The sequence below is a fragment of the Barbus barbus genome (genome assembly GCF_936440315.1).
Source record: "Barbus barbus genome assembly, chromosome: 25".
Classification (NCBI taxonomy): Eukaryota; Metazoa; Chordata; class Actinopteri; order Cypriniformes; family Cyprinidae; genus Barbus; species Barbus barbus.
Genome location: NC_136753.1, coordinates 12487235 through 12499960, shown reverse-complemented (window position 1 = coordinate 12499960; position 12726 = coordinate 12487235). Strand labels below are relative to the sequence as shown.

Below are 12726 nucleotides of genomic sequence, written 5' to 3'. Positions count from 1 at the left end.
GCTAGCTTTACTCAAATTAAATGGTAAAAGGCTCGTAAAGTGCCTTTCAGAACAGTTCTGGAGATATTGTTGATGTATTTATGTCCTCATTGAGACGGCAGACGCTGAAATCACCGCGAGCGCCACATTAGTAAACACAACCGCACGTGCAGCACATTCACACAGAGACGCGCAGAACATGCAGGATTCATATTTAAATCCACTTTTGCAGCTTAACATTTACAGATCCTAGTCCATATCGCGATTTGATTTAAGTGTAATGACCTACTTTTGATTAATTCATCCAAACTTTGACAAATTCCGTGACATTCCGCGTTAAACTGTAAATTCCGTTTTTATGACTGGATTCCGTGCGCGTTCTCTGCATCGCGGAGATCATAGATCCCTACAGATAGCGCTCCTGCTGTGTTCTTTAACAACCAGAGCAGTCATCTTTCTATTCACTCCACTTTTGCTATTTAACCAGAGCGAAGGAGACGAGTGCGGTCACGTGTGGTGCTTGTCCACGCGCCTTTGGAGAGAAGTGAAAGTGACAGCTCGGCTAGTATCGGTGTATCGATATTTCGGGAAATTAATATTGGTACCGTTCAGATATTTCAGTATCGATATTTTTGACAACACTACGTGGTAAGGCCGGGACACAACTTAAGGCTCTTTGCTAACTTGAAATGTGTGTTATTCAGTAATTGGTTGCGAGTTGACTGTTTTTCATCAATTTAATTGCCCTTGTTTTTCCTGTGTAAACTTCAAAAATAGATAAATTTAAATCTAGGCTCTCAATTAATTAAACTAATTTAAGTTCCAATCTATGTTTTTATACAATTAACTAACTTTAATAGTAGTCTAAGAAGTTTATGCAACCGGTCATAGATCAATAAGTCAGTGAGTTGGAGTCTAGATCCAAATTAGTTCAGTTGGAGTCAGGTTGTACGTGACGACCCAGCTTTCTAATTTTAGCAGTTTGTGCCCACTCCTCCCAATCCCATATATCCTTAGCACTCAGTAATTTTAGCACATAGGAAGTGCTAAGCTGCTCTTTAGTTGTAGTTTGAGAAGGCCTCTTGATGACCCAGTCAGTGCAGTGAACTACCGAAGGGAGCTGCAGGTTGCTAATACTCGATGGCAGGAAGGCCGAACGTTAACGTTTTTTCTCCCCTCCCCTCCGCTGTGGCCTGCCAGAAGTCCTTGTGAGCACACAAGCTTTTGCTCACAGCCTCCAAAGGTCTGGATATTAGCCAAGACAGCCCATTCCGAAACACACCACCTTTCAGTGGGTTTTTCTGTATACCTCCCCTGTCCTGCCCTTCAGATCAATAACCACATCCCTCGCACCTCTTCATCTTAAGCGTTGCTTGATCATGCAACTTGGGACTTTTCATTTTGTGAGAATGAACATTTTTGTTTTTGTTCACACTTTGTTTTTATTTTGCATTTAAGGTATTTTAATGTTGTTTTTCATCCTCTTTCATTCTTTTTGAGCATTTATAAAATCTCACTTTTTTTATTATATAGCTCAGTGTGCCCAGAGAAAGTGATATATTTATTCTGAAACTTGGGTCAGTTTCCATTGGGGAATTTTTTGTGCATTCTGGTGTAACTTTGTTAATTGTAAACAAATAACATCGACTGAGATGTTTATTCCTAGAGTAGAGTGCTAGCAATGCCAAGGTCATGGGTTCGATTCCCAGGGAATGCATGAACTGGCAAATTGTACCTTCAATGCAATGCAAGTCAGTTTGAATAAAAGCATCTGCCAAATGCATAAATGTAAATGTAGGTTTAAGAGTTTTTTACTTATGGTGAGTATGGTTAAAGAACTAAAAAAAAAAAGTTGTTTTAAGTTTGGTGTTTCAGCTGATATGTTTAGTTAATTTTCAAGAATCTCTTCAATACATCTGTTTCAATTTAATACTCTGATTCAACAGACTATGACTCAGAAATCTCTATGTGGTATTTATTCATTTCATATTAACAGATTTCAGTAATAAATATATGGTAACACTTGAGCTCAGAGAACACATATTCACTATTAACTACGACTTTTGCATCACTAAACTAATAATTTGCTGCTTATTAATAGTTAATAAGGTGGTTGTTAGGTTTAGGTGCGAGTTTTGTATTAAGGAATCTAAAATATTGACATGCAGAATAAGACATTAATCTGTGCTTTATACTGCAAAATGCTAGTAGTCAATAATGACAATTGGTTCTTAAAATAAGTGTTACCAAATATATCAAATAAAAGTTACATTTAGTACAGTAGCAAGAATACGTTGTGAACCCTTTGAAAATATCTGGATTTCTGCCTTGAAATGTGGTCTAATCTTCCTCTAATTCACAATAAAAGACAAGCATAATCTGACTTAATAACACACAAACAGTTTTCTTTACTTTTCAAACTTTTTTGAAGACATTGAGTCATTGTTGACAAGGCCGGCTGGAAAAAGTAAGTAAACCTCTGTTTTATGACATCCCCAAAAGATAATTGTCAGTTGGAAATGAGAATGGAAATATGGGTTGCTCGGGTGCCCAGTCTACAAATGTAAGAAATTCTGAACTGTCACAGAACAGACACTGCTACTTTGCTGCCAATGAAGGAACAATGAATTCAAAGTGTATCAAGACATGTGTAACCCTGGACCACAAAACCAGTCTTAAGTCGCTGGGGTACATTTGTTGCAATAGCCAAAAATACTAGAGCTGCCATTAACGAGTATTTTTATTTCGATTAATCTTTTGACTAATTTATCGATTAATCTAAACGATTAATTTCACACAAAAAAACAACAATTTAACTTAAGAATATTTTATTAAACCAAATGCCATCAAAGTTTCTATTAAATCTTTTTTTTTAAAGCAAAAGTAAAGTGCAACATAGAGTGCAAGAAGCAAGTGTCCATAGTCCAAGTCACTGAAATCAAAGTTTAGTATTATAGTGTAAGAGTCACAACATATCCACATGTTCTAGTCTACTAATAATACAATTAATTATAATGAAAAAACACTTTTTAAAGGAGTATTTAGCGGAAATATTATTTACCAGAATTTATTTAGGAGAAAAATGTAAATGTGCAGTATTTCTGAAAAAAAAAACAAATAATAAATTGAATAATCAATTAATTGGATATGCTTGATTATTCAAATTTAATGGAACCATTAAAATGGAATCCAGAAATTAATGGAAAACAGAATTTGGTACAGATAAAACTGTAAAACTCAATTAATTAGACAGGCTTTTTGATTAATAAAATTTTATTTAACCATTAAAACAGTATAGAAAATGGAAAAAAACTGAATTTGGAAATAAAACGGATTTCATAGGGCCCTATAGTAATTTAGTACATTTTTTGGTGGTAATAAAAATTGATGTAAGTGAACAATAGCCTTTAAAATTACTTAAAATACATGTATAATAGCAATGAGGCAATAATAATTAGTTCAAATAAAGTATCAAAAGCAAGAAATCATATGGTTTTATTGAACAAAACTGTTAAAATACATTGTATTATGTATTATATTATATACATTATTATTATTATATTATATAATGTATTATAACCAATAGAGCTAATGTAGATTACGCATTACAACAAGGGCCTGCATGGGGCGCCAGCGGCCTGACGATTGTGTTTACACATTACTGCACGATCTAATCCTTGTTTAATATTGCCTCAACAACATTTAGTTCAAATGTCCACTTAATCTTTAATATTTGGCCATTTCTTTAGGACAGAAATGCTATAGCTGCTGTAATTAAATGAATATGTGGACATCAAAAGTTGTAAACTCAGAGTGATGGTTTGAGCTATTGAATTCTATCTTGAATTCTCGGATGTATTCTCCTGTTTGCGTAGATTTATAAATGATTTACCTTACAAATCTGATGAAATGGCGCACGTTGCATTCCCAGATGAACGTTACAATAAACCCAAACTCACAACAACATGCAGAGATGGAGTTTCATGTAAATGATAACAGGAAGTACTGTGAACGGAGCCACTGTGTGACGCACGTACGTAACCTACACGCATGTAAATAATTATAGCGCATATACTGTATTAGAATTGCATCGCATATAATTTAATTAAATTGTAGCGTTTGTGAATTCACAGTTATGCTTAATTGTGATTTTTAAATGGGTTTAATATATCATGCAGCCTTGGAAAACAGTCTAATTATGGATTATGGATTCTCGTCTGTGAAATGCGCCACTTCCGGTATTTTGCCGGTTAGTCGAAGTGAGCAAAATGAAGTCGAGGATTTTTAAAAGTTGAATAAAATCGACAAATCGCAACAGCCCCCAAAAAAATACATAGTATGGGTCAAAATGATTTATTTTTCTTTTAGGCCAAAAATCATTAGGACATTAAGTAAAGATCATGTTCCATGAAGATATTTGGTAAATTTCCTACTGTAAATATATCAAAACTTAATTTTTGATTAGTAATATGCATTGCTAAGAACTTCATTTGGACAATTTTAAAGGCGATTTTCGCAATATTTAGATTTTTTTTGCACCCTCAGATTCCAGATTTTCAAATAGTTGTCTCTTGGCCAAATATTGTCCTATCATAACAAAGCATACGTCAATTGAAAGCTTATTTATTCAGCTTTCAGATGATGTATAAATCTCAATTTCTGAAATTTGACCCTAATAACTGGTTTTGTGGTCCAAGGTCACATATTACTGGAGAATGTCAGTACAACAGTTTATGACTTCAGGAGAGGTTAGGTGATGCAACAAGACGATGACCCAAAGCACACAAATAAGTCAACTAAAGAATGGCTGGGGAAAAAAGGAAAATATGTGTTTCCCTGACCTTAACCCAATGCAGATGCTGTGTGAGTGTTCTAGCATGACCGCTCAGAAATATTGATATACTGAAACAGATTTGTGGGGAGGGATGGTCCAAAATAGGTCCAAAGTCATGTAAGCAACATATGGTTGAGGATTCACTGCTAATGGAGGATATGTAAGTTACTAAAGTCAAGGGTTCATTGACTTTCTTCACCCTGCACTGCAATAAAAATGTAAAAAGTACAATTGTTTGTGTATTATTAGTGAAGTCAATTTGAATTTGTCTGTAATTGTGAGTTAAATTAAGATCAGACCACATTTTATGAGTTTATGAGAAAAGCTAAAATCCAGATATTTTGAAAGGGTTCATGAGTTGAATTTTGCCACTGTGTTGTTAGGTCATATAAATTGTAACCTATTAAATATAATTTGTCCTTGCGTCCATTTAGTGAAACACTTGACTTGATAATTTACTTGAGATTTAATGCCGTAGATTGTGTAATGATGGTTCTTCTGATTAGGGAAAAAAACTTATAAACCTCAAATATATTTATATTAATATAAAAACAATGTATGAAATTAATCATATTTACAGTATATTGATTAAGATATGTCTGAACACATCAGAGACTATGTATTTTTACATTTATTGGAGAAGTTGAGCAAGTAAAACCTGTAATAAATTATAATCTGTGCCAATAAATTTATTGTATGTGCTTGCCATTAAAAACAAATTGATCAGAATCAAAGAACACAGTATGTTTAAGTCCTAATTTGATTGTATCAGCACGATTGTCTGGCACAGATGGTTATATTTTATGAACAGCTGAACTGGTAGGCTTTGGAAAATTCCAGCACACACAGGGTGTGGGATATTTATAAAGCCGTTCAGTGTCCCCCCTCTACAAAATGCACTGGGTAATTTCAACATGATCCACTGCGGCTTCCTATCTTCTTAATCTGGACCTCTGCCAAGAGGTAATGTGAATGTCAGTCGCTCAAACGCCTGTGTTCTGATTGGACAGAAAAAGTGGGGATGAGTTTACTAGCCAATGGGAGGGGTTTGAGCCAGAGGGTAAATCAGGACAGCTGATTGGCAACTCTAAGCGTTGGTCCAGCCATGGCTCTCTGCCAGGGCGTTGTTTCGAAGTACAATGCACTGTTGTCACTTGCAGTTTCACTGATTGACAGCTTTTCCTTTACAAACTGGCAACACAACAGGACACCTTCCCTGCTATTTTTGGTGTATGATAGAGCTGTTTATGAATTAACACTTGTGACTTTTATGTTTGCATTGTCAGTGGAATGAGATGTTGGGTGGAAAATGCGCTTAGATTTAGGGTGTAATACATTGTGCACAGTCTTGCATTTGGAAAGATGGGGATCGTTTTATCCACTTGGCTAGGTCATGCTTTCTAAACCATGCATGAGTGAGATAAGTGAAGTCAGGATACCCACTGGCACTGACAAAATGTGGATGGACCCCTGTAGCACAATCAATTTGTCAAATCAATGCACGGTCAGAGTTTTACCATGGCCTTTTGGGGCCTTTGTATTGGGTTTGGGTCACTGGCAGTGTTGAACTTAACAAGAATTACCATAGAGACTGATGCCCTCAATTTGGCCTCAGGTTGGGTCTCAGAAATCATTACCAGTCTCCAGATACATTAAATAAAGGCTTGATTAATCATACACCCTCCACCCACTTCATAATTTAAATGAGTGGGTGATAAAGTTGGATTTGAAAACATTGTATCTGTTCTTTTACTGTCTAAATTTTGCAGATCCTGCAGCCCACTTTAGTCCTATAGTCCTCTTGCATGGTCTCGTGGGATGGGTCTTCCATCGTGACAATTATTAATGATTGACCTGTGTCTGTCTTCTAGCTGAGAGAAGCTGAACATCACAAGGAGAGAACCATTTGATGGAAGAAAAGAAAAAGAAAAAGCAAGAAGAAGAGACAAAGAAGGATACTGCGCAGAAAACGGTCAGTGTTTTATTTTTATTTTTAACAAAAAAAGAGGAAAAAACACTTCTGGTAGTCTGGACTGAGAAGACATTATTCTTTTTAATAAAAGGCCAATAACTGATGGATGACAATGATGGATAAAATTATCTGCTGTTTTCCTTAAAGTCAATGGGCCAGTTTTACTAAACAGGGCAAATTAGCGCGAGAGCGCAATTCCAAAACGGCACCGATGGAAGTGGAAATTTCTGCGGGTGATATACTAACAATGTGCAAATTAAAGAACATAGATGCAACATCTAATTTACATATCGACCAACAAAATATACCAAGCGCAGCGCAAATTAGCGTAGTCGCAAATAAAGAAATAAAGAAGCCACAGAGCATTGAAAAGAACCAGAGGCCAAAAAAATGAAAGTTTGCTAGAAGTTTTGATAGACCTGGTATTGCATCACTCCTAGTTGAGGGTTTGAAGTCATATTTTATTTCCTGAAGCAAATTAAAAATAACATGGCTTGGCAAACGATATGTTCAGATAATGTGTTCTTCTGGCATTACAAATAAATTAATACCTGTGGAAAAAATCCTCTCCCTTCTACCACACGCTCCCTGTTCTCTGCGGTGCCTCCTCCTAGCAGCAACAATTGCAGCCATTTCAAGCGCAAAATAAGACATGCTTTTTTTGGCCGTTAATTAATGGCACAAATACCAATAATTTGACGAGCACAAACATTAGTAAAACACGTTGCCTGATTCATTTGAATACTCTCCTCCCATAAATTTTGCAGCTGAAAGGGAAACTCCTACAAATGCATATTCAGTAAGTTCAGGCGCAAAAATAACTGTCCACACCTTTTCACTCTGCGTCTTTAGTAAAACCTGACAGTACAATTTTAACACCAAAAGACAGTTTGCGCTGCCACAAGCTGTTAGTAAAACTGGCCCAAAAGCTGTAAAAATAATTTTAAATCTTACAAGTGAAATCAGAAATTATATAAAAATTTATAATATATATATATTTTTTCTTTTGAGATTTACTCCAGATCAGTCATTTAATTATTGGGTGTGATTAATATTAGAGGACAAACGTAATCAAAGGGTGAAAATATCGTGCACAGTTAAGTATCCAATATGGACTGATATCGAATCCAATATGGAGTGATATTGATACGTTTTAGAAAGTGTCTTGTATTTAGACATAAACTGATATGCTACAGATAAACTGTGCAACCCCACACAGTTTATTTAATATCAGTTACAACAGATTGTGATTTTGCTTTAACAGTTTCAAGATTCTTTCTTATTAAGAATTTGTAATTAGTGTTTGAATCAGTGGTTAGATCTTTTGGGATTCAGCAAATGCACATTGAGTACTTCAATATCTTTATTCAGAACCCGGGTGATCTGAGGTTGGTGTTCTGTACTTAAAAGGGCAGTAAGAAAAGAACGGTCTTTATAACAGTTCTGGAATGGCACCAGGGAATGAAAAGTAGCACACTGCCCTTGCTCCCTTCTCTTACTCCTCTTCCCCCCTATCCTTCTCTCTGACAGAGGGCCGTTTGTAGTCTGTTTCCACTCGATTAGCAGGCCACTGTTTGTGCCAATACGATTCACTCCAGGCCCCTGCTGGGCCTCTTGTCGAGATTACGAGGCAGGGTGTGTTATAAGACTTGAAGTTGAGTTTTGTTTTAGGGTTGGTGCTTGTTGAGTCATGCTGTTATTTTGGGCTGGGTACAATTTTGAACCCCCCCCACAAAAAAAAAAAAAGGGGGGGGGGGGGGTTATATCTCACCAAGTTAAAAAAATGCTAAAATTTTAGTGTTTTCACACTACAAAAATACTTTGATGCGGTGCTGTTGTCTTGTCCCCTTAGTAGAAAAACACCCCCAAAGCATAATGTTTCCACCTCCATGTTTGACTGTGGGGATGGTGTTCTTGGGGTCATAGGCAGCATTCCTCCTCCTCCAAACACGACGAGTTGAATTGATACCAAAGAGCTCGATTTTGGTCTCATCTGACCACAAAACTTTCACCCAGTTCTCCTCTGAATCATTCTCCTCTGAAAGAAAATTCAATTTTCTTTTTGTTGTTGTTGTTCTGTCTCACTGTTCAAATAAACCTACCATTAAAATTATAGACTGATCATTTCTTTGTCAGTGGGCAAACATCAAAATCAGCAGGGGATCAAATAATTTTTTCCCCACAGTATGATCTTGAACCTGTTATTTAAAATGCTACTTACAAAAGCTGGGCCGATACGCTAATCTGCCGATTCAATACTATCCCAATACTTGTGTGCCGATTCAGTATAAATTGGAATAATTGAGTATTTACGATTATATAACTATTGCAATTCGATATTACAATTTATTGTGAATTTTGCTTGCTTATTAAAGACTAGACAATGGAAAATACTTGATTTATACCCTTAAAAGAGACTATATGATGAATCATATTAACAAAAACAATGCATCACATCTTTCTGAACTTTTTATTTCAGGAGCATACACACCGTGTACAGTATCTCACAGAAGTGAGAACACCCCTCACATTTATGTAAATATTATATCTTTTCACGTGACAACACTGAAGAAATCACACTTTGCTACAATGTAAAGTAGTGAGTGTACAGCTTGTATAACAGTGTAAATTGCTGTCCCCTCAAAATAACTCAACACACAGTCATTAATGTATAAACCGCTGGCCAAACAGGCCAGTTTAACAGGACAGGTTCCAGTCAGAACAGGCCTCGCCATGGTCGACCAAAGAAGTTGAGTGCACGTGCTCAGCGTCATATCCAGAGGTTGTGTTTGGGAAATAGACGTATGAGTGCTGCCAGCATTGCTGCAGAGGTTGAAGGGGTCAGCCTGTCAGTGCTCAGACCATACGCCGCACACTGCATCAAATTGGTCTGCATGGCTGTCATCTCAGACGGAAGCCTCTTCTTATTAAACATGTCTTTATTGAGAAAGTATATAAGATAACAGAAAAAATCTTCAATGGAGACAATTTTTAACTATCATCCCACCCTCCCACCCTCAGCATCCACATGTTCCATTACACAGGGCTAAATAAAATAAAATATAAAAAGAATGAAACAAAAGGGAGAATAAGTTCTGCGGAAGCCTCTTGTAAAGATGATGCACAAGAAAGCCCGCAAACAGTTTGCTGAAGACAAGCAGACTAAGGACATGGATTACTGGAACCATGTCCTGTGGTCTGATGAGACCAAGATAAACGTATTTGGTTCAGATGGTGTCAAGCGTGTGTGGCGGCAACCAGGTGAGGAGTACAAAGACAAGTGTATCTTGCCTACAGTCAAGCATAGTGGTGGGAGTGTCATGGTCAGGGGCTGCATGAGTGCTGCCGGCACTGCAGAGCTACAGTTTATTGAGGGAACTATGAATGCCAACATGTACTGTGACATACTGAAGCAGAGATTGGGCCTCAGGGAAGTATTCCAACGTAACGACCCCAAACACACCTCCAAGACGACCACTGCCTTGCTAAAGAAGCTGAGGGTAAAGGGGATGGACTGGCCAAGCATGTCTCCAGACCTAAACCCTATTGAGCATCTGTGGGGCATCCTCAAATGTAAGGTGGAGGAGCGCAAGGTCTCTAACATCCACCAGCTCCGTCATGGAGGAGCGGAAGAGGACTCCAGTGGCAACCTGTGAAGCTCTGGTGAACTCCATGCCTAAAGAGGGTTAAGGCAGTGCTGGAAAATAATGGTGGCCACACAAAATATTGACACTTTGGGCCCAATTTGGACATTTTCACTTAGGGTTGTACTCACTTTTGTGGCCAGCGGTTTAGACATTAACGGCTGTGTGTTGAGTTATTTTGAGGGGACAGCAAATTTACACTGTTAAGCTGTACACTCACTACTTTACATTGTAGCAAAGTGTCATTTCTTCAGTGTTGTCACATGAAAAGATATAATAAAATATTTACAAAAATGTGAGGGGTTTACTCACTTCTGTGAGGATACTGTGTATTTAAAATACCTTGAACCATGAAACAAACCATGAATTCAAAACGTGAAGTTGCAGGAAGAATTCTGGAAAAGTTTTGATCCACTGCCTCAATCATGGTTTTGCTTTCTTGCGCCGGCTTGAAACGTATACGTCTATAATACGTATACGTCATCTAATGCAGTGGCATTCAGAGCAAATTAAAACATTTTAGTGCCACCTGTCAGTCAGACAGGGTACCAAATCAAGTCTACCAGACCTGTATCAGTAGTACTGATGGCGGTGTTATTTATTTTTTATTTTAATGTTAATATTGACTTTTATTATCAAAGTACCAGTACATTAAAAGTATTTTAATAGAGTTAATTGCAGGCTGTAGGCAAAAAACAACAACAACAGGAACACACACTATATTTGCGTAGTAATCATGTCCATATTTCTGAACATGACACTAATGAGTTGGGTTCAAAAAATGCATCCTTTTTTGTGCATCCTTATAGTCATTTATAACTCTGGTGATACTTTGCTGAAATTTGTATATGCTTTTATTAATATATACACATAATACACACATTTATCTAATACACCTGTATTTATATATTTTTGATAATGAAGAAAATGTAGACTATCCATAAATGTATTACACAACTGGAATACATAATTTATTAGCAGTAAAATGTCAGGGCAGCCTGCTACAGAAATATGGTATGAATATTCATTATACTATGCAAATAATTTGTAAGCTACTACACAGAACAAGTACAGTGAAATATATCATGGCTTTTGCTGATAATGCATCTCTTGCTTTCATTTATAGGATACTGAACAGAAAACCAAAGGTAAGTACTCTTCAAAGTCCTTTTAATTTTTAAAAATACAATATTGTTATATTTCAACAGAAGAGTAATTCAGCTAAAATGTAATGCGGCTTGTGTGTAGTAAGGTCAGCAGATATGGAGATCTCCCTCATTAGTCTGAAGATAGCTTTTGTCGCTCTGATTTCATGCCTGTGCGAGCTAATGCTTGGTGACACATGCATTATTTCATTAGCATATGTTCAAAACCTAGACGGGTCATACTGGGATGAGTGATACTCCTCAGTATCAACGCAGGTTGAATCTCTTGAAGCTCTAATTTTCATTTTGTATATTGTTTCTTGCTTTCTTACAACTTAAGGTAAAATTTCAGACTTAATTGAATATTGTATATATTTAGTGAATAAAAATAGAGATATAATTAATCTGTAACTACATTTGGGGTACTCAATGTCAGACTCAGAATCAAGTCCAGCCAGTGCAATTATAAATGAACTCAGACTTGTAAAACTCTCTAGTAAATTTGTACTTGAACTTGACAAAAAGTCGACGTTGTATGTAAAGAGATATTAAAAAATATATACAGTATAAGTAACAACATAAAATTAAGTCTCTACAAGATGTTCTCAGACTCAACACTAGTTACCCAGCCCTAATATTTTGGTTACTATATCATTCACGATGGTATTCGCATGGTACCACTATGTTATTGAAATGGCAGCAACTTGATAAATTCTAATTCCAACAAAACTGCTTCCATGGTGGTACTTAGTGTGTTGTTTTTTGTTCACATCAGTGTACGTGTTATTGTAATGTTGGCAGTATTAGAAGCTTATTAAATATTTGTAACAGTTTTTGAATATTGCGGTTGTAAAAAGTTTGAGTTTCTGGTGAATTCCAGATGATGGACAGTCTGGCATGAAGTGTTACTTATTGTGTCTGGGGGTCTGAATGTTTTGTTTTCTTGCATTGACAGATTTTGATGGATATTTGGTGTGCCTTTCACAGTGCTGGCATGAAAATGCAGCCTTGTCTGTATTGTTCTCCTCTATCCTGAAATATTGATCTGTGTGCTTCATGCATATTTACATGAATGTGGAAGGTCTATAATTACAGATTAATTAACTTCGGTGACTTCTGTTAGTATGGGCTATTGGACTCAAAATAAATGTA

General features: G+C 36.5%; 1 protein-coding gene across 2 annotated transcripts in view; it reads left to right on the top strand.

Annotated features, from left to right (window-relative positions):
* LOC306844610 (trinucleotide repeat-containing gene 6C protein-like) overlaps positions 1–12726 on the top strand; it is a 46800-nt gene that overhangs the window by 6590 nt on the left and 27484 nt on the right. For both annotated transcript variants that reach the window (XM_079376869.1, XM_079376868.1), the window contains exons 2-3: positions 6685–6785; positions 11556–11577. In XM_079376869.1, coding sequence (XP_079232995.1) covers positions 6723–6785; positions 11556–11577 — 85 coding nt within the window. In that variant the 5' untranslated portion in view covers positions 6685–6722. The remainder of the gene's footprint in view (positions 1–6684; positions 6786–11555; positions 11578–12726) is intronic.